Source organism: Camellia sinensis, chromosome 5 (genome assembly GCF_055761805.1).
Source record: "Camellia sinensis isolate YWXY chromosome 5, ASM5576180v1, whole genome shotgun sequence".
NCBI lineage: Eukaryota > Viridiplantae > Streptophyta > Magnoliopsida > Ericales > Theaceae > Camellia > Camellia sinensis.
In genome coordinates, this window is record NC_138965.1 from 23,763,079 (window position 1) to 23,785,925 (window position 22,847).

The 22,847-nt window shown below is 32.8% G+C and overlaps 2 protein-coding genes across 2 annotated transcripts; one reads left to right on the forward strand and one right to left on the reverse strand.

The window, feature by feature from the left end:
• Positions 1–1,598: 1,598 nt before the first annotated feature.
• Positions 1,599–12,266, forward strand: LOC114287252 (VAMP-like protein YKT61). The gene is made up of 6 exons (XM_028230532.2): positions 1,599–2,207; positions 3,537–3,634; positions 8,139–8,243; positions 8,378–8,443; positions 8,902–8,988; positions 12,019–12,266. The coding sequence occupies exons 1-6, from the start codon at positions 2,015–2,017 to the stop codon at positions 12,067–12,069; spliced, it is 600 nt and encodes a 199-aa protein (XP_028086333.1). The 5' UTR covers positions 1,599–2,014; the 3' UTR covers positions 12,070–12,266.
• Positions 12,267–13,740: 1,474 nt separating this feature from the next.
• Positions 13,741–16,512, reverse strand: LOC114287251 (temperature-induced lipocalin-1). Its single transcript, XM_028230530.2, has 2 exons — positions 15,968–16,512; positions 13,741–14,222 (listed from the first exon to the last, which is right to left on the reverse strand). The coding sequence occupies exons 1-2, from the start codon at positions 16,337–16,339 to the stop codon at positions 14,040–14,042; spliced, it is 555 nt and encodes a 184-aa protein (XP_028086331.1). The 5' UTR covers positions 16,340–16,512; the 3' UTR covers positions 13,741–14,039.
• Between the last annotated feature and the right edge of the window lie 6,335 nt (positions 16,513–22,847).

The following is a 22,847-nucleotide window of genomic DNA, read 5'->3' on the forward strand; positions in this document are numbered from 1 at the left end:
TCAATAGGCACGTAGGGGTAGACAATTGAACTTCGAGCATAGGAAGGAAACTCTAAAGGGTCAGTGAACTCAACAAAATGATGGTTAATTCGCTCCCTCAAATCACAAGTCTCAGGTGTTGACCAGCTTGTCCAGTTAGAACCCCGAGAAGAGGAAGACGTTGCCGCCTTATCCCATACGGAGGTTTGTGAAGAAGAGCTTTCCAAGTCCATATTTGCAACTTTCCGAATCAAAGGTTTGAGAGCAGTTTGCTCGAACTGTAAGGGTGAGTTAGAGGGAGAACTTCTTGTGTCTATATCTGCAACTTTCTTAATCGAAGGATTAAGGGCAATATGTTCGTAATTCAAAGGCTGGTAATTTGCAAAGGCTTCCATAACTTGAATATAGAAGGGTGGATAAAGGTGACAAATGAATGCGTGAAGGTTCTTTCAAGGGGAAGCAGCATTATTCAATGACTCTTCATGTGCCCAATCAATAGAGAGGAAAGTTGATTCGGCCATAGAAGAAGTATCAGCCTGTACAAGTGCTAAGGTATTGGGGTATTCAAAAGATTGAAAGAGAATTAATGCAAATGATCATCAATAAGTGACGGTTGTGTTTCCAAAATCTAGACCCCATGCACGTTCTAAGAAGCGCGGGAGAAAGGCTTTGATCCACTAATATCACCAAGTATTGGGTATATTAGTGCGGGGAGTAATGTTGGCTACATATTTTGTAAAAGACCAATTACAGTTCGACGCGTGGCAGAGTAAGGGCAATATAGGAAAATTGTTCAAGTCTTCGATCCTGATCGTACACGTGACAGTTAATATTGTCTATTGCGTGGTCTGAGTAACATTGGATCAGCAAAGAGATGCAAGGTGACGTGACTTTAGCAGTTACTCACATTCAAATTCAAATATAGGAGGGAAGCTTAACTGCGAGTGATGGCGTAGTGGAACTACTTGTAAGGCATCATGATCAGTGATCACGGAGGAGCAGTTCTACAGTTTGAAGTGCAGTTCGATGGTCATCTTTGAAGAGTATAAATAGCAGGGAAGACTCCAGAAAAAAGCCCCCAGACTCAGATCCAAGAAACCAGTCTTACTTTACATATTTCGTTCCAGTTTTTATATTTCCTGTTCTTTACATTCCTGTATTTTAAATTCCTGCACTACACTTCATTCATAAGAGTAGTTTCAAGTAGATTGTCGCTGTAAACCTCTACGAGGCTGAGTTTGGATCATTGTAAGTTTTTCATACTAATGAAATGCTTCAATTGTTCTTTATTTAACTGTTATTGTGCTTAAATCCTCCTAAATCAAGCCACCAGTAAAAGTCCTCTTCATTGAGGCTGAAAGAATTACAACACAATCGTTTGATAATTGGTTGGCAATCAAAATTCTGTAAGGACTGATTGATTCTTGCTGACACGCTCATAATTACAAAAATAACCTTCGAAAGCCAAAAGGCCAACAATATGATACACACAATTTGAAATGTGTATATAATAATCTTTCTCTCAATCAAATTGTATTAAAAAATAGTAGAGACATCAACAAATTTATCAAAAATATTACCAAACACTCATATAGATCCATACAAAAATATTTGAGATCACTAAATGAGGAACTCTAGAGGTGGGCCTAACCTTATGATTTAATGTTTGGACTTGTAATGTTATATTTTTCGTTTTATATATTACCATATTACTAAAGTTGATATTAAAACTCTAACTCTAATACTCTTTTATCATTGCTCTACATCTATATCCATACGAGTGTTCGGTAAATTATTTGATAACTCTACCATTGCTGCTTTTGTATTACGTCCTGCACATACCCGGGCTGCTAAAGTGGCACATCCTACGTGTGACACCTGGCCGATTGTAACGGTGGAAAGACACCTCCCATCACACGAGAAAGCATCTCAACCGCTAACGGCTAATGCCTCTTCGTTTTTGCTATTGGAGATAGTAGAAATCGTCGAAACCAGTTTTCCATTTTTAGAGAGAGAAAATAGAGAGAGGAGAGAGATGAAGATCACGGCGTTGTTGGTGTTGAAATGCAACCCGGAAGGATCTGATCCGACGATACTGGCAAACGCGTCGGACGTGACCCGTTTTGGGTACTTCCAGAGGCCGAGCGTCAGGGAATTCATCGTCTTCGTGGGTCGGACCGTCGGAAAACGGACCCCACCCGGCCAACGTCAATCTGTTCAACACGAAGGTCCCATTTCTCTCTCACAAATCGAATCTCGGTTGTTGTGGATCTCACAGTCTTCAATTTTCGGCATTTGAACATTTTGAATTGATTGTTTGGCTTTTATTTTCCTGAATTAATTAATAATGAGCGATCGATTAGGTGAATGTTGTTTTGTATCATTGCTTATTGTTGAAATTGTCGGATGAACTCGTGTAATTTCGGTAATTTAGGGGGAGTTTCGATTTGGGTTTGGGGTTCGAAGCTTGATCCATTTTGGGAAATTCTTTTTTTTGAGAAATTAGGCTCTGAATTCACGAATTTTAGTACTATTTTGGTTAAGAAATGGGTTGAAGTTCTGGTTTGGTATTACAGTTTTGCTGTATTGTGAATTAGGGATTTGGTTTGGATTTTGAGACACCCCCCCCCCCCCCCCCCCCCCCCCCCCCGCGAAAAGAAAAAATAAATAAAAAATTTGTTAGGAAGTTGGGCTGTATTTTGGTGAGGAAATTGCAGGAACTATTTGTTTTGTATTTGAGTTCTTAGCAATTGTTGGTCATTTGGTTGTATTTGATTTGGGCTTTGAAGCTTGATCTGGTCCTGAGAAATTGTTTTGTTAGGAAATTAGGTTCTGAACTTACAAAAGTGAGTACTATTTTGTTGAAAAAATTGGGACATTGGCTTTTCCAATGAATATTGAACCCATGTCGAATTGGGTAAAAATTTGGTTTGGACTTTGGAAGAGCCTGATTTGAATTAGGAGACTTTGCACAAACTAGGAAGAGAAACTTTTGGATGTTGTGTTGTTTGGCTAATGGTTCGTTTTAGTAAAGATTTTAATATAAATTGAAATGGTGTGAAGTCTATAAAATATATATGTATATATATATATATATATATGAAAATTACTTGTTAATGGAAATTTTGGATTTGATTGTAGCTCCCAATCACCTGTAAATTCTGATTGGTGAGCTACAGAGACATTTGGTTCTTACAGTGTGATAAGAGAGAAGAGATTTGTTTCGTGTCATGTAAGTATGGGTTCTTCAAGCTTAGCTAGTGTGATTTCAAAAATTCCAAGAGTGATTGAGTCACTCTTTTGGCTGCTTTTTGGGAATAGCATTAATATATAAGCTTAACTATCAGGAGACAATATGCTGGTAAGATTTCTTGAGTAATTTGTAAACTAAGGCTTTGAAGTGTTGTACTTTCCAACTATTTAATAAGGTAGTACTTGTTTTTCAAAAGCAGATTAGTGAAACTCATGCTCAGAATTTTGTTCCACTCATTTTGCCGATATTTCAATTTGCATTTTGGATTGGTTAAATTAGAACTCTTTTATTTTCTGGGTTACAGAATACAAAGTACATTCGTACAACAGAAATGGCCTTTGTACAGTGGGCTTCATGGATGATCACTACCCAGTCCGAAGTGCATTTTCTCTTCTTAACAAGGTAGTCCTACTTTTATTGCTTTATTTGTTGGGAGCACTTGTATCTTTTGCAGATACTTAGTGCAGGTCTATAGGTATGTGTATTATTTAACCTGAAATAATTTGGTTCCTTACTTCCTGGGCATGGTAAAGTGTATGATTCTTGTATATATAATCATATATAAGATGTCATGGGAATGTATGTATAATTTTTTATGGGCACCATCATATTTTTGTATGTTTCTGCCCCTAGTCTTGTGGCATGGGTTTGAGTCATGGGAATCAACCTCCCCATAAAAAAAGGTGGGGTTAGAGATGTCTACCTGCTACCTCTCTCAGAGTACGACCTTTTTTATAATAATAAATATAAAGTGGAATTATTGATTCCATCAGCATAATTCCATCAGTGAGTATGCTCACTTCATTCTATGAAAATTGTTCGATGCTATTAATTGAAGGTTCCAAAATTGAATTCGTGCATTTCAAAGAATAGTTCAGTGAACTTCTTATGCAGTTTTATTTCTAGGGCATTATATCAGAAACATGTTTATATTCCTTTCGGCAAGGTAAATTGTTGCATAGGAAACCACATACTTCTTGGAAGCGTATTATTGGCACTCAACTATAAACTTTGTGTACAAATGCTTGGTCTCTGTAGTACCCTCAAAGATTTTGTGCTCAGGTGCGCTAATATGACTTACAACAATTCCATCTTTAATATCTAGAATTGCTAATACTAGCTTAGAGGTAGTTATCTCTTTCATAAATGTTTACTGCATAGTCTACTTTTATTAAATTGTGGTGAGAAACTTATTTCTTAGATCATAAGCCTATTTGGTATCATTTTTGTTTTTGAAAACACGTAAACTTGTTTGGTGAATTGTTTTCAAAAATTGTTTTGGGAATTTTTTTGTTTTAAACTATCCACTTTTTAGAAAACACCAAAAAATTGTTTTCACAAAAAATATATATATATATATATATAAATGAAATGAAATGAAATGATATGATATGAAAAGTATGGGTGTTTCTGAACTTCTCAGTACTTTTATTTCTGGAAAACAAAGAAAACAGCGACACCAAATATGCCCTAAATATTTATTGTCGTATACTCTATGTTATGTAGTTGTAGTGAGAATTGTGTATGGAACTTTCTTTTAAAGACTTCTTGATTCTTGAGGATGGCTAAAAGGTTAGTTGACAATTGAATATGTTGACATATTGAAAGAGAGACCGAAGGTATACCATATATTGTTACAGAAAAATGAGTTGAATCTATTGGTCATTTTTTTAGTGTTGGCAACTTCATTCCTTTGAGTTTGTGCTTTTTATGTTTTAGTTTTGATTCCATAAGTATCAAAAGTAGTTGAAGATTTTGTTGAAATAAAGTACACAGAATATTCTAGAATAGGACCCTTTTTTGTTATGGCCATTGTTTTGGCCTTGATTTTATTTCCTTTTCTATGTTATTTCCTATCTTGTACAGTTTCCTAATATTGTACATATTGATCTATATATTCACGGGCTGACCTCAATTGAAATTAAGCCAATTCATTCTTTTATTCTTCTTGGTATCAGAGCCTAACAAACTCTAGCCACCCTCTTTTCCTCTCTCTCTTAACCACCGAAACCCCTTTCCAGCCACCATCCACCAGGTGACAGCCTCTCTCCTCCTCTCCTAGCCAGTCGAAACTCCTTTCCAGCCCCTGCTCACTAGTCGAAACTCCTTCCCAGCCCGTGCCCACCAGCCGAAACTCCTTCCCTTCCTTGTGTATATATTGAGACCTAGTTTTCATTGTATTAGGTTGACCACTATTATCACTGAGCTTTGGAATATTAGGTTTGCATTCACATAGATTTAGATCACGTTTGTGGTTGCTCTTAAAGATTGGGAAGTAAGCTTAAAGATTGGTAGACACAGGTTGAAGATTGGACTACTGGGATGTTTATGTGACTTGAGTGGGTATGATATTTGCGTTGAGTGTTACTTGATCTTTTTTAGTGGGTTTGATAGGCTTGGGTTTTTCATGTTAAAACTTGTCTCTCTCGTAGTTGTGTGCTTGCTTTATTTTATGCATATTTTAAATTGAATTGAAAGATTCATGTCAGCTTGTTTAATTGCAAATTAAGTGTCTATTTTAGCTCATTGTCAGTTTGTTTAATTGAAAATAAGTGTCTATTTTAGCTCACTTAAAACTTGAAAAGTTGTTTTTCATAAACTATTTTGTTGCCTAATATAGCTATTAAAATTAAGTCGTATTAGGCTATTTTGATCATATTTAGTAAAAATTTTCTTTTTCATTTGGTCTTGTTTAAGGTTCCTTTTACTTTCATTTGTAGCTCATATGACAATTGATGGCCAGAAGGCAAGGAATAGAAAAAAGGAAAAAATCACATTGATCATGATTCATGGCCAACTTATTGCTTGTACCAACCCCTAATCACATTGGTTGGGCTTTCAAGTTGTGGTTTAGAATTCCAATTTATCCCTTGGTTCGTGCTTTGTTCCTTCTAGTGTTCTAAAAACAATGGGCATTAATATAATGGATTTGGTAGGCCAATCCTGCTACAGGCCACCTTAACTAGACTGAAGGTCATGCGCGTAGTGGCTGTTACAGTACTGGAATGGTCGTAATGGCTTGTTATGGTGCCGTAATGGTTAATTGATGCTTTGAAATTTTGAATGCCTTTTTTTATGTTTATTTATTTATTTTTCATTTTTTATGGTTATTTTTAGCTCCAAACGTTCTAAACTTTCCTTCTAACTTAAGATATACTTTCCTAAATACAATTTTGTAAGTTTCAACTTTCTCTCCCTAAAATTCAAATTTGTAATTTCATTTGTTTTAGATTTTTTTGGCTTTATTTGAGAGCATGATATTGATTTAGATCTACTTGATTTAATTTGTTGGTGGAGGCATTATCAAGTATTACATTTGTTGGTGAAGGCTTTGTTTGCCAAGATTAACATAGCTTGAGCATACGTTATTGACTATATTAAATATACATCTAAGAAGCACGGACATGGATACAGATGCGCACACATACACGAATGTGGACACAGGGGGACACGGTAATAAAATATATTTTCATTTACTATCTAGATTAATATTACATCCACAAATAATCAATATTAACAAAAGCTTACTCTAATTATATATATATATTTAAAAAAAAAAACACTTTTAAATTAACACTTACATTTTATTTATATATTTTTTTTATGGATGATCTATTAAGTATTTAAATCTAAGAACAAAATAATAAACATTCATCAAAAGCACTAAATAAAATGGGAGAAAAGACAACTTCTCATGTCCCTAGTGTGTCCCTAAAGAGTCCCTAGTGTGTCTCCTAAAAATAAATTAATAAATAAGAGGACACGCCATGTGGTGTGTTCCATACGTGTCCGCGTGTCCCCGAAGTGTCCGTGTGTCCGACACGGATACTGCACTTGTTTTGAAGTGTTGGTGCTTCATAGGCATACATTAAAGAAAAAACTGTTGTCTCTAGTTTTAGGTGATAGATCTATTTTGGTTTGGATTTGTCTATGATTGGGAAAACTGTGTTTGAGATTTGGTTTTTGTTGATTTATAATAGACAAGTACTGTTTATTTATTTATCTATCAATACTATTGTAAGAGGGTTGCTATATATCCACTTGGTTTTTGTCACCATTTTATATCACCGGGTACATGGCAAGATCTTATTTGCTTTCATTAATTCCTCAATAATTATCTCTAAGCAAAGGAACCAATCATAAATATCATATAATGAGGTTATGGGTTCAAGTCTTGAAACCACCACTTTGTGCATTATGCTAAAGGTTAGGTGTATACTCAATCTTTCCCCTCCCAAACACACATTAATGTGTACTAATTGGGCGTTGTTGTTGTTGTTGTTGTAAATCATAGAAGAGTGGTCCACACCTTGCCCCCCCCCCCCAACCTATAGGATGAGAGCTTTGTGTCCTCCATAAGTAGTCATATAGAATTTGTTGGAGAGCTTGGCATGCATTCTTTGGCCATTTTCTAACAGCTTAAGCCTTAAGGACTAGTGGTGATCTATCATGACATTAGAACTGAGGTTAAAAGAGGTCTTGGGTTCAAGTCTCTTTGTTTGTACTTGTTTCTTCATTTGCATTATGTTTCTCTACATGTTTGAATATTTGCATCTCCACGTGCAAGATGGGATTGCACGTGAGGGAGCATGTTGGAGAGCTTGATATGCATTTTTCAGTCGTTTCCTAACAGCTTAAGCTTTTGTGACTAGTGCTAATCTAACATAATTGTTTCCTAACTCATGATATTTTTATGAAGATATTTTTAATTTTTTATGTATTGTGAGTGACTTCGTTGAATGTCCTCTAAGTTAGTGCCTTACTGAATCATACACAAGCATTTTTAGTTTTAATACTGCAACATGGTAAGTTTCAAGATTCTTGAAATTAGTGTATTGAAGTTTAGCACAGACATTATCAGGAAAGTTGATTTAATGGGTTGATGATATGTTAAACTCTTTTTCAGGTGCTAGATGATTATGAGAAGAATTTTGGTGATTCATGGAGAACTATGCAAGCAGATAACGTTCAACCGTGGCCCTATTTGAATGAAGCACTCACTAAATTTCAGGTACCTATCAATTCCTCCCCCCTCCTCCCACTAGTCATGTTTTCATCATAAAACTTTCACAGTTTAGTTTGTTGATCTTACACTGAAGATGAACTGAAGCAATTGTTTCTTCTGTCTTCCTTCCAATTCTTCAGGACCCTGCTGAAGCTGATAAGTTGTTGAAAATTCAGAGGGAATTGGATGAAACAAAAATTATTCTTGTGAGTTTCAAGTTATTGCTGCATTAGATGAATGATCTTTACACAATCTTTGTTTTTGTTTCTTTTAGTTCTTTCTTATTCTTGTTTATGTTACATGTGGATAATTTCATTTTAAAATTATTATAAGTTGAAAAGCAAGATTTTGTTGAGATTGGAATTAAGAAGTTTGATAGCAGCTGATACCCTCACAAATGATAAACGCTTGTGATCTTTGTATTCATTGCATTATTCAGTGTTACATGTGTTGGGATGATGTTGTGTAGTTAGATTAGATGTAACTGAATGAGGTGATGAATGAATTCTTTTGCTTGAGATGGTATTAGAGGTTTAAATAGATTGTAAAGATACTTGCCATTGTCTTATATTAACGATTACAAGGTGCATGTCTATTGAACTAGTCCTATATTCTTTTCCACTCTGGTTCTTTATGTTGACTTTTGGATCTTTCTTTGGTACAGCATAAGACCATCGATAGTGTCCTTGCACGAGGTGAGAAGCTGGATAGTTTAGTTGAGAAGAGCTCAGATCTCAGTGCAGCTTCACAGGTAATTTGTATAATTTATGTATGTTTCCCATTGTGAAATGGCCGACACACATACCGCATTTATTCACAATCTCATTGCCTTTGTGTTCACACAAATATTCAATCTCAAGATGTGTATGCTGTCTTTCTGGTTATTTGCACAATTATATGTGAAAGGTCAAGGTATAAATTTGTTGAGCCCAGCCCACAGATTGCCACAACAGTCTTGGCTATTAGGTATACAATTATCAACATGTGTGGCATTGTTAGTGTATCTGTAACTTGTTTGTAGTGCTGTTACAGTTACAATTTGGGTGATTGCATAGTTGTACAACAGGACAAATGGCATGCCTTTGGTCCTGTGGATATGTGCATATTTTTCTGTGTAAATATTTTGAGGCATAAAAAACATTTAGGAGCGCCCACTTGGAAGCATAAAATGTTGGATCGGCAACATTTTAGTTAATTTATGATGCAAACCAGCTTTGGAGAAGACATCGCTTTCAGTCTCAAAGTTATTGTTTTAGGATTTTTGTTTTATTCCGTCTTTTTTGGCACTGTAAAACTTGTATATTTGACCGTAATTTTGGTTGAGTCGTCTAGGTGCTTTGTTATTTGGTAATCTGACTTGCTGCCAATAGAATTGGTGTCTTTTTCAGCACACTCAAAAGGATCCTTTGGCTAAATCAAAGTTTTAAAATGCTTTATGAGGTTCACCCTGATTCTTGCCGTGGGGTGAGGCTAAGGCAATACACATTGAGACTTAGATTTTTAGGTGATACTTCCCAAAGATGTGTGCATCACAGTTTGAGGCGTGCACCTTGTACGGTTTTGTGCACAAACGTATGAGAAGTACACATATGAAGAGCTTGTCTTGGGTCTTGTTAAACTTGGTCTAGTGGATGGTTTAAACATAAACCAAGCCAAGCCAAGCCAAGCCAAGCCTTACGTCCCATTAAATAGGGTCGGCTATATGAATCATTATTCTTCTCTCGGCTCTATCAAGATTCAAAGTAGGATTCATTTCATACGGGATCCGAGCGTTTTTTTTACGTGTTGACTGTCGTCTATCTAACACACAACACTCCTCCTTTACCTGAGCCTGGGACCAGCGGAGTTGTTAAATAGCCCCAGCAGAGTTGTTAAATAGCCCCGGCAGAGTTGTGGTTTAAACATAAATAAAAAATAAAATAAAATAAAAAAACCCTTATTTTGCAACTATATTCCATAGGAAAAATCAAGCAACCAACCAATCAAGGAAAAACACATAGTTAAGGTTCAAGTGAGAAGCTCAATAATTGAAGCTAAGGATATCAATTGCACTTGCAAGTGTCCTCTTCAGTGAAATGTTTGACTCCTTGAGGAGAAGAATATTTAATTTTGATTTTTTTGTTTTTTTACTGTTTGAAATATTTAATTTGTTTACTAAATATAAAAATTTGAAATTTGAAATGCTTTTGCCTTGCCTCATGAGGAGTAAAATGCCTCGTGTTATGCATTTGCCTTTAAAAACTTTGGGCTAAATGATTTTCAGCATAGAAGCTTATCTCGTATGTATTCTGTGGATAGTGGTGAGGATTCTTGGTGGGACCTCTTCGAAGATGGCGGGTACTAAGACGACGGGAGAGCACTAGAGGTGGCAGAGGAGGTTTTTTTTTTTTTTTTTTTTTTTGCCAATTCATCCCACATGTCTCTTCTATCACAATGCTCTGTGACCCAGACACCCCTTGCATTTCTGAAAGCCCACCAGATAAGCCTACTCCACCACCAAAAAAAACTGTGAACCACCTCAACGTTTAATTTTATCATTTTTGTTCCCTAACTACACACCACATCGCTTGACACTCTTTAAGAAAAGCTTCTATTTCCACATGTTTATCAATGGGATTCAAATCCCAAATTTTCCATCAAACAATCTTTTACTTCATAATGAAATGCATTAAATTCCCTTCCCCTTCCTCCTTCCACTCCATTCACATCCTTGTTCCTCCCATCATACAATTAAAACACCACATAAATTCTTCAACTCCCTCCCAACCTACTCCTCTTCTCCCCCCACTCCAGCTGGAACCCTGCTCGGAGTTTCACCACTGTGCTTAAATAGCCGCAAACAGCTGTGTCACTTCCTTTCCAAAGCCTTCAAAAGACAGTCCTGAAATTTACGAACTTCCTTCAGCCTCTTCAATACCCAGTTAGACACCTCTGATTCATCATACCCAATTTTGTCCACCCCCTTCAGGTTCTACCGAGGCCCCATGAGGAACAATCATAGCCACTGGTGTGCAAACCAGAGGTTCTTCAACACCTGTACCTTTCAGGTCTTCTGCCTCATGCCCAGAGTTACCCAACCGCCTAGCCAAACTGGACTGGCTGTATGCATCGCATTGATTTTATGGTATAAAAATGTGATAAGTAAAAGCAGAGAGACATCTATTTATGAACTTCCAGTCTGGTAGGAATTATGCTAGAATACTTCATATCTGATGACCTATGAGCCCTATCTTTTCCCAATGCAAACAGAGAGGTTGTACTATCTATCCCCAAATGGACTCTTAGCTTGATATGAATCCCCAAGCCTGTTCCCATTTTAGTTGTCAACAATCATGCCTTGCAATGCATCTAGAATCTATCAACTAATTGTCGTTCGGTACCATTACGAAAGAATTTCTCTCTCTCTCTCTTTTTCTTTTTTTTTTTTTTTTTTTTCTTTTTTCCCAAAAAAAAAAAAAAAAAAAAAAAAAAAAAAAAAAAAAAAAAAAAAAGAAAGCAAAGAAAGCAAAGAAACAGGAATGACTAGGAGTTTGAACATTTTTGGCAATGAGATTTGTGATTTCTTGTTTTTGTTTTGGGAAGAAAAGATCATGAATCAAAATTTAATGATGGTTATTTGATTTATTATGGTTAGATTTGTGAGGGATTATTTTATACTTGCCTCCTAAATATTAGATTTCATATTAGAAGTTCCGCTTTACCATTCTTTTAATGTCAAACCATGGAATGTATTCTTGTATATCTAACTCAAGTTCCTGCTGGTGGTGCTTTGTTTAAACAGATGTTCTACAAACAGGCGAAGAAAACCAATCAATGCTGTACAATATTGTGAACTTCTGAAGGGAAGAGACTATTGCATTGTGGCATTTGCTTGTTCCGTTGTTAAAATTTTGTCGGATCACGAAATGGTGATTGTTGTTTAAATCATTTATTAATTTGTTCGCTTGGCAGAATTTTTATGGATTTTTCCCCTCTTGTATCCTGATTCTGATATTGAAAAATGGAAGTGAGCCCGAATCATTTTACCAATGCTTTTCTAATCATAATATCAGTATATATATCGTCATCCTTCATGAGAGCTCGCTTGATTTTCTTCTGGTGTTGCGCATTTTGTCCATTATACTTGCACGTGCTTTGAAATCGTTGTCGTGCTTCTATTGAGTTGGGAGAAGATCCTCTTTTGAGGTAGTTCTAGTTATGTACCTATGGATACAAACTCTTGTTCTAAACAGTTATGGAACACTCCAGATTACCCAATTCTGTCTATTCAGCTTATATTCTGTTGCAGATGATTGCATGTGATAGCTACTTGTTACTTGTCCATGTTATCCATGTTATCTGTACGTAACTCGCCAAACCAATTCTTGCAGTTCTCGGGTTGTTAACGTGGTATATCCCATTCATGTTATCGATTCTGGTTTCTGTAGAAGTTATCAAAATTTAACTCCATACGTTAATTCTTTTGATTTTCAACCTGGGTGGAGTCGATAGAATAACAGGATTTGATGAAGAAGGCAGTCGTTTTCTCCAATCCCTGTTCAACATAGAGTACCAAAATATCAATTCATGACACATGATATTATCTAACAAATACAATAGTTGCGATATAATTGAATAATGCTCTTACACTGAATTTGGATGACGAAAATCTTGAAGAAGAATGAGAATACGACAATGCTACATAGTTCAAATTTTGTGGCTCAAAAGTGGCTCAAATGGCCAAAACGACGTTGTTTTGAGTACAGAACAACATAAAAATGGCCAAAACGACGTCGTTTTGGCTATTTGAGCCACTTTTGAGCCACAAAATTTGAGCTACGAGATATTTACCATGAGCATAATGTTATTACACTGAATTTCGATGACAAAAATCTCGAAGAGAAATGAGAATGTGCGAATGATAATAGATAGATAAGCGATTTTGAATCCCTTGATTTTAATATTTGGAATGGGTTATAATAATAACAAAATAGATAAATTATTAATATACTCTGAAATTTGCTTAAAATATAAAATTGTCTCCTATAGTTTAAAAAATTATAAATACCAATTGTCAAAAAAAATTATTTAACAGAATTAACTCTTTTTTTTTTATCAATAATAGAATTAAGTAAAAAAATAAATTCTAATCATTCTTCTTTAAAATAATAAAATTACTTAAATTATTAACTAAAATAATTTGTGACAATAATTAAAAATTATTAATTATTTAATAATTTATTAATAAAAAGAACGATTTGTTATGAAATTAAAAACTGTAAAACACAAGAATGTATCCATAATTTATCCAAAAATAATTTAAGAGAGAAACATCAACGACAAGGGGAACTTCAACTCCTACTTGACAATCAAGATATTTTTCCTTCCATTTTTATTATTATTATTATTATTATTATTATTTTGGAGGGTGGGAGGGACCCACTTTCTTGTGAAGGTGATGCTTCTATACTGTCTATTTTTGTTTTTGGTGCTACATTATTGTACAAGAAAACAACAGCCAACATAAAAACAAGCCAACAGGATGAGGTAGACCCCCCAAGTTCTCACAACCAAGTTTCAAAAACATCCATTTTACAAAGACACATGAAATAAACAAGAAACTTCACAACTAAGCAAGCTAACAACAATCCATAACATGCTTCAAAACTTGCACACACTACTACTTTACAAGACCTAGAAGGAAAATGACAATTCAAATACAAACACACCTTGAGTCTTGGTTTTACAACTAGGATTTTAAGCCCTTTATTTATATGTTTTCATAGATTTTATCCTTTATATAGTCGCCATAATGCCTAATAATTATTTTCCAAAAATGGATTTAATCCACCAAATGCCCTTGGTGTCCTTGGGGCCTTCTTCCTCTGGTGGAGGATTAGTGTGTTGTGTCTTGTGAAGCTTGCTCACATCATAACCCTCTTCTTTTGCCTTCTCAACAAGCTGGTTGTAGATCTCTTCATCCAAATGGTTCTCTCTGCATAATATCTAAAACCAGAGAGAGAGAGAGAGAGAGAGAAATTAATTGAAGTATTGGATAACAAAAAAAAAATAGATAAAAACTAAGAAAGATACTAAAGATACTCTGCACAACAACATCACTTCTTGATTCATTCTGTATACAAATTTTGTTGCTTGTTAGAATTACTAAACAATAAACAGCCATAGATAAACATACATAGATACAATGTCTTTCTAGATAGCCGTTCTGGAGTATAACTACAAATAAAAATTGATTTACTTACACCCGCTAAAAGGCACATTTGTACAATATTTTATAGTTAAGGTTGAGAGGTTTCAATATATAGTTTAGACGTTGAGCAGGTTAAGTTACATTTCCGTGATAGTTGAGGGTTCTATTAAAGCCTTTTTTTAATTACCCAAACTTTGATCAACCTCACTTGTTGATTCATTTGTATAGCATTACTAAACAATACATCAATACACAAGAAAAAAAAAAAAAATTGAAATTAAACTTGCTATCCCTTACTAGCAAAACTTTATGTATCTAGTTCATACGCTTCTTTTTCTAAATATTTTTCTTAGTATGTAAGAATGGTATACCTTCATACAAAAGACCAAAAAAATTGCTCTCAAATGAAAAGAAGAAAAAGGAAATACCCAAAACATAATCCTCTCATTATATATAGCTTCGGTTGAATTGGAAAATATTACATATAATCTTATTTCTTATCTCATTTTCTCGTACACAAGTGGGTGAGTCCCTTATTCATTTATGAATGTGGGTCCCATCACTTTGTGTCGTGAGAAAATAAGGTAAGAAACGAGACTATGTATAATATAGCTTGGTTGAATTAGGCACTAATTCCAGCTACATTAGCTCCACTAAAATTAGGTATGAGTAGTATGGATGGTCCAGAGCAATGGTAAAACTAAACATATTTTATTTTATTTTTAAACTGAAACAATAGTATCAATATATAATATAGTTCCCTTTAGTTTGTGATGTAAAAAGTTTAAATTAATAGATTTATTAGAAGTAAATGAGGTACAGATAAGTGTGATTTCTTTATATAAATTCTAATTTAAGTTATTGAACGTTTATCTGACCAAAAAATTTCTAGATCTGCCACTGAAAGACCTCTTATGAAGTATAACAACAATTTTCAGGGTAATTTTGCTGTTACTGCTAACTTTTGTTCCCACTCGTTCTTCTCTTTTTTCCAGGATAGAAAAACAAGCAATACAATTGAGCAAATCAGAACAAAAAGAAGAAAATGCCATGTTATGAGCTAAGATTCATAGCTCAGCATCAAGCAGGCTAAAAAACCCTCACACTGATAGTCCAAAGCTACTTGTGGCATTTTAGTTTCTACAGTTGAATTGATTCAATTTTGATTTTTAATTTTAGATTTTAGATTAATTTGATCCAATTGATAACGTCATTAAGATTTTTTAATAAAAAAATGTTTGTTGACTTGAGGTTAAGACACTGAATTGAACAAGTTTATAATTCTGCTTCAATAACACATACTGTTCATCTGCGCAGTTACCATAAGAAAATGTTAACAATTGGAATTAATTAGATCAATTTGAGACAAAGTCAAAAATTCAAGCTTAAAATAGAGAAAATTAAAAACATAAATGACACCAGAGATAAGGTATATATAATTTGCCCAAACATAAAATGAACAATTCTAAGCATATACTTATAAAGTGTGTGTATACAAAAGTAAACAAGTATATGTAGTGATAGACAATTAGAGACATACCCAAAGAAACTTCCTGGAGGGCTCACCAATCAAAGCATGGTGATAATCATCATCAAGATACAAAACCCAATAATTCCCAGTAACAGGGATGATGGGAAGGAATGGAGGGACATAGAATTTGACCTTGAGCTTCGCCTCATCACTATTTGGGTTAGCCTTGTAGGCAGTCCCTTCTATGGACCCTCTCTTCCCATCATTCCAAGTCTCATTTAGAACTTTCACAGTGCCATCTTCATTCAATGTATAAGTAGCTCTTGTATTGATTCCATTCTTTGGTTGAAAACTTGATGGGAATGAAGCTATCTCATACCACCTACCCATGTACCTCTGTAGGTCTACACCCTTCACCACTTCCATCTCTTTCTTCTCCATTTTGCTGCTTCACCTTTAGAGAGAGAGAGAGAGAGAGAGAGAGAGATTTGTGGGCTTTGATATATGTATATGTATGAATAATGGGTTGTTCTTTTCTTTCTTTGTTGATAAGGTAAAGAGCAAGCTGGAATGATAAGGTAAGGGGTGTTTGGGATTTTTTTTCCTTAAAGTTTTTTAGAGTGGTATATTGTATGGTTGAGATTTAATGACAAGTCACATTAATTTTTTAACATTAAATCTCAATCACACAATACACCACTTTAAGAAATTTTAGAAAAAAAATACTCTAGAGAATCCCTGGTGGTGTTTGGGAACTTATTTTGGGTTTTTTTTTTTTTTTTGTTTCTTTTCACTACAAGGTAAATCTTTTACAAAATTAAAAAATAAATAAATTTAAATAAAATATCACATCAAATTTTATAATTATCTTATTTTTTCTCTCATAAATATCACATTTAATTAAAAAAAATTTAACTATCTTCTTAAATATTAAAAAAAAAAAAATCGATAATATCCTACGAATAAAAATCCACGTATTCAAACACCCACAAAGATCAAGCATGAGAGGTGGCTTTGTGATTCTTGCGGTAAACGTAGAGGGCTGAAGGTCTTACACGTGTTCGGTATGGATCTCAGAAATGCCAGCAAAACATGGGTCATTCTAGAGTATTTTTTTAGGAAGTTACGACGGGTTAAAAAGTTACTATTTTATTTAAGTCATATTATTTTTTTAATTTATTACTTTAAATTTAACACAAACTCAATTCATATTTCATAAAAAGTCAAAAAGTGCATACAAATAAGTAGCTGGTTTTTTTTTTTTTGTTGAAAATTATGTGTAAGTTTTTTGCTTTAACAGAAATTGAGTGGAATTGGGAGTTTAGGCAATGAATGAAAAATGAAGAAGAAACATATCAACAAAATCGCTGGAGAAAAAATTCTCATCCCTACTTTCAAAAGACAATTATGGTCAATCGTCATGGTGTTGGAGAAGTTATTTGATAAATTTGGAGTAGTCATGTTTGTCTGGTTGTTTCTCAAAAGTTAATTTAAGGCTATATTTGGCAGGTTGATTTGGACTAAAATAGTTATTTATGACAAAATTAGTTATTTTAGTTAAATAACACAAAATGTCACATTTAAATTATAATTATTTTTTTTTTTATAAAAGTCAAAAAATCTAAAAAATTAGAAGCGAAATTTTTTAACCTCAAATTAAAATAACTAAAAAAAAATCTAAAAAGGCAAAAAACTAACCCTCATCTCACACGATGACTAATAGTATTCAATTGTACCATTTTAACTAATAACAATCAAATTTAAGGGGTTGTTTGGGATATGCTAAATAAGTGCACTTTTTGACTTTTTATGAAATATGGGTTGGATTTGAAGTGATGTGGTAGAGAGATGATATGACTTAAATAAAATAGTGACTTTTTGACTTTTTTTAATTATGCTAAACCAAGCCTAAATAATACATAAACTTGTCCTATGAACACTATTATGTTTTTCGTTATCGTTGTTAAACATGATAATCATGCAGAGCAAGTTATCTTTGGATAATAAATTTAGGTAAAGATTTAAAAGAGGAAGAAAATTTATGAGTGAAATGTGAATTAAATATTTCATTTAGCAATTGATGATGATATGGTGTGATTTGAAATTTATATGGAGTTTTTTTTCTGTCATTTTGATTTTGAATCAGACTTTAAAAGAAAAATATTATAGATCTCAAATAATTTATAACATAACTCATTTTGAAATTTTGATTCGGAGAAAGTGGTTTTGATAAGGGAATTACTTGTCTTCCGTTATGAATTTAACTGGACTAAATAGCTGTGAATTTGACGCCTCAAATTTTTCCACATTGGCCCTTGATTTAAATTTAAGGAGGTTGGTTTGTCTGGGATACAATTTTTTAATTAAAATAGTCAACAAAGTTAAAAATGACTAAAATAATTAATAAAATAAAATATTATATTTAAATTATAATTATTTTATTTTTTCTCCCGTAATTATCAAACCAACTAAAAAAAACTAAAAATCAATCTAGACATAACTTTTTTAGTCATGTTATTTTGAGAAATAGGTTAAAAGATAACTTCTTTTTTTTTTTATAAATATGTAAAAAAGTAAAAATTTGATATGATCCAGAACAAAATTAAAAAATCAACTTTTTCACTTTTAATCTAATTGTCAAAATAGACCTATGAGAATTTGGCTAAGAGTCAATTTGACTATTAATATATTTTGAATCACATCATCTCTTTATTTTTTTTACACACTTTTTTAAAAAAGGTCAAAAAATTAAATTTTAATGTACTTTCCAAAACAAGTTTAAAATAGCCAAAATCTTAAATTAAAAAAATTTATTCCAAACGAGTACTTAATAGGAGGAGATGCAATCAAAAGGCTTGTCCCGTAAGATGTCGCAAAGTTGAATTTTACGAAAGTTAACCATCTCAAACTTTGGGATCACTTGATGTGTGCTTGGTCATAAAAAAGAAAAAAAGAAAAAAAAATGATAATTTCTAAATAGGGCAAATTATACAAATAGTCTCTATAGTTTGGGACTTGTGTCACTTTGGTCCCTGACTTTTCAATTGTAACACATTTAACTCTGAATTTTGAATCTTATTCCAAATAAGGACAATTGAATACATAATTAGATTTTTCAAGGGTGAAATTGCCAATTGAATAAAATATAAACTAATTTGACAAAAATAAATGTCAAACAAATATTTTTGAATTTTTAAAAATTATTTCTACCTACTAAAAATAAAATTATGTAAAATTGATAAATCTTTTAGACATTTATTTTTTTTTTACCAAATTAATTTTTATTATGTGTTTGGATGATGATCATGTAAAATTAATTTTAAAAAATTAATCATGTAATTTTTATTAATTTTACATAATTTTATCATTGGTGGATAAAAATAATTTTAAAAAAATTAAAAATATTTTTTTGATATTTATTTTTGTCAAATTAGTTTATATTTTATCAAATTGACGATTTTATCCTTGAAAAATCTAATGATATTTTTAATTGTCCTTATTTAAAACAAAATTCAAAATTCAGGGTCAAATGTGTCACACTTGAAAAGTCAGGGACCAAAGTGACACAAGTCCCAAACTATAAGGTAAGAAACGAGAGTATGAGTTGTGTTTTGTAATTATGATTTGAGAGTATGAGTTGTATTTTGAGTTTGTGGGGTTTGGAATTATGATTTGAGTGTAGAAAATTTGTTTCGTAAAGAGTTTTAAAAATAGTTTTGAGAAGAGTTTTGATTTGAGTGGAGAATTGTTGATGTGACATTTGATATTTGATACAAAAATTTAAAACTCATAACTAAACATACAACTCGGAATTATTTTAAAGCACATAAAATTTTTTAAAAATTTCAAAAAATATTTTTTTCGATTATATAAAAATTAACATATCAATTGCAAAAAAAAAATCACTATTCCGGTCAACTGACCGGACGATCGGCCGGACGTCCCGTTAGGCCAAATTTTGAAAAAAAAATTTCTGAAAAGCGCGGCTGCTGCAGAGAACTCTGCAGAGTTTTGAAAACGTGTTTCCAAAACACGTTCCAAACACCATACTGAAAACACAGTGTAGAATCATATTTTGAAAACACAAACAAACAGAGCCTTAATTTTTTTACTTTTTGACTTTTTTAGCGACTTTTTTGGCAAAAAAACTGACTTTTTTAGCCAAAAATGCTAAAAAGCCAAAAAATTGGCTTTTTTAAACTCTTCTCAAAGTGCCTCGGAGTCAAAATTAAAGGGTAAATTTGTTCAAATTTAAATAACATGAACCAAATCGGCATTAGAGATAAATTACAAAGGCTTTTGATGTAATTTGTTGTTATTTTTATTTATTTCAGTATCTACTTATTATTTATGTTAATTTTGATATTCTTAATCTTACTAAAAGGAGTATCAATGTAACTATACCAAAAAAGTGAAATTGACTGTATTTTTCTTAAATTTTAAGAAAGGTGAGTGTAATTTAGCAACAAAAAAAAAAAAAAATCTATATATATTGTTTACGCACTCTGTTGGGAGTATGTAACCATATGTAAATTAAGATATTTGTGGAGTTGATTACCACAAATGTTGTAACTGAATTATTTTTTTGTCATAATTAAAAAAAGAAGAAGTTGTAATCAAACACAACGTAAGGTATAATCAAAGACTTTTTAGATTATAATCAAAATAATATCATAACTAATATCGTCATAACTAACACCACAATAAATATAATCAAATCATAATTAACACCACAATAAATTATAACTAAAGACCATAAATGTCATATTGAGACATATTATACACACCCAATAGAAAATGTTTATCATAGATAGGGATAACAATGGGTTAGGTTTTCCGAGTTTCGCTTATGAATTCTTGATTTTAAACTCAATTATTTTTGTGATACAATTTTATATTTTGCCTTTATCCTCATAGTTTTGACATATATATTCCCATAATTTACTAAATCCTATCAATACTCTCTCAAACATTTTTTATTCAAATCGAATTGAGACAAATACAATTGAATTGGATAATTTTTCCATCCCTAATAATAGAATTTCCCTTCCAAATATATGTACCGATATATCCCTGAACCATGCCTATTTGAGCAGTAGGTGTTCATTTTCTAGACTCTAAGGCTATCTCCAAATCCATCATCAAATTTAAATTTGGTAAAAAAGTATACTTTTTTTTATCTCCAACGATTTTATCAAAATTATATCAAATTGAGAACATCTAAATTTTTCACCAAACTGAGGACCTGGACCAGCTTTCACTAGTTTATTGTGCATGTACGTTGGGGTGGGACCCATCGGATGACAAGCCGGACCTCAGTCGTCCAGCTAATTGAAAAATTCCCAGAGACAGCCATGGTTTGTACCAAAATTAGCCACAATTTAGCCACAAAATTGTTTACTCCTTATTTCATTGACCGATCACATGTTCTATGCAATGCTCACGGTTCATCTTTGCTAGAACTAATCTTTCTCAAGCCTCAATCTCTTCGAGCTTTCTCTCAGATATAATATACTTTGATTTTGAAGACAATCTATCTGAAGCTTCGAATTTGTTCATGTGACCGAGTGCGTGGAGTTTAATCACATTCATTATGGTTTTTGTGAGATATTAAGGCGATTTGAGTTTAGATTATTGCGTTAGGGTTTTTATTCGAAAATAGAGAGGCGTGTGAAGAAGTTCTGGCAAGTGAGTCCGGAGAGGGCAAAAGTTTGGACTGAGAGGTCTCCCAAGTATCAACAAATCCAAAAAGTTCCTATAGTTTACTATCTCTGTAGAAATCGACAGCTCAAACATCCACATTTCATCGAAGTCCCTCTTTCTTCACCCGATGGCCTCTACTAGAAAGGTACAACAGACACACACATTTATATATTTATGTACATTAATCTGAGATTGATTTTGAAGTATTGAAAATTTGTGTGGTGTTGTAGATATGATTGATAGGCTTAATGTTCTGAGAGGCAAAGGCATGACTTCTATGTATTTATGGTCTTGCAAAAGGTTAAACCAATGTAGAATTAAATCCATAGTTCTCTTACCGGTTGACCGGCTGGTCGTTTTCCCAAACATCTTGTGTTTTGTTGAAAGTTACAGTCGTTCATTGTTGGAGTGGCTAATATCAAATAGAAGAATTAATCATATTTTTACTCAGATTTGATGAAATTTTTGATAAACCATTGTAGATGCCCTAATGAGTAAGGGTGTAAGAAAAATCAATGAAACCGGACTGATCGATCGATCGAACTGAATAAAAATTTCAGTTTTCGATTTTTTTTCATAATATATGGTCTGTTTTGATTTTAAAAATTTTTATACCGATATAAACCGAACCAATCGAATATTATATTTAAATACTTTTATATTTTAATTCTTTGAATATTATATGATAAGTGACTAATATAATACACTTTTATTATAGAAATTAGGAGAAAAAATATTTATAGAGTAATTTTCACGCACTTTCTTCATTTATTTTTAATATAAAATTTTACAAATTTTTATAAAACCCTCTAAAAATTCAAGTAGATCTCTCTTCTACGTCAAACTAACAAAATTAATAAAACCAAATCACATGGCGCAGTTTGGGGAGAATTTTTTTTTGGTTTTTTTTTTTTTTAACTAAAAGACAAATTGGTTACAAAACGAAAAAAAATAAATCCAAACAAAATATCACATCAAACCCCATAATCATTTCAATTTTTCTCTCAAAAGCATCACATCCAACCACAAAAAAACTCAACCATCTTCTTAATCATAAAAAAAAAATTCTCCAATAATATCTTACAACTAAAAAAACCTAAAAAAAAAATCTACTTTCTAAACACTCACATAGTATATCGGTTTCTTAATTATCAAAATTGAAAAAATTAATTCGATGATTGAACAGAATCGTTTACATCTTACTGGTGAGGGCCCGAGGGGCAGAAAACAAAAAAAAACCCCACAA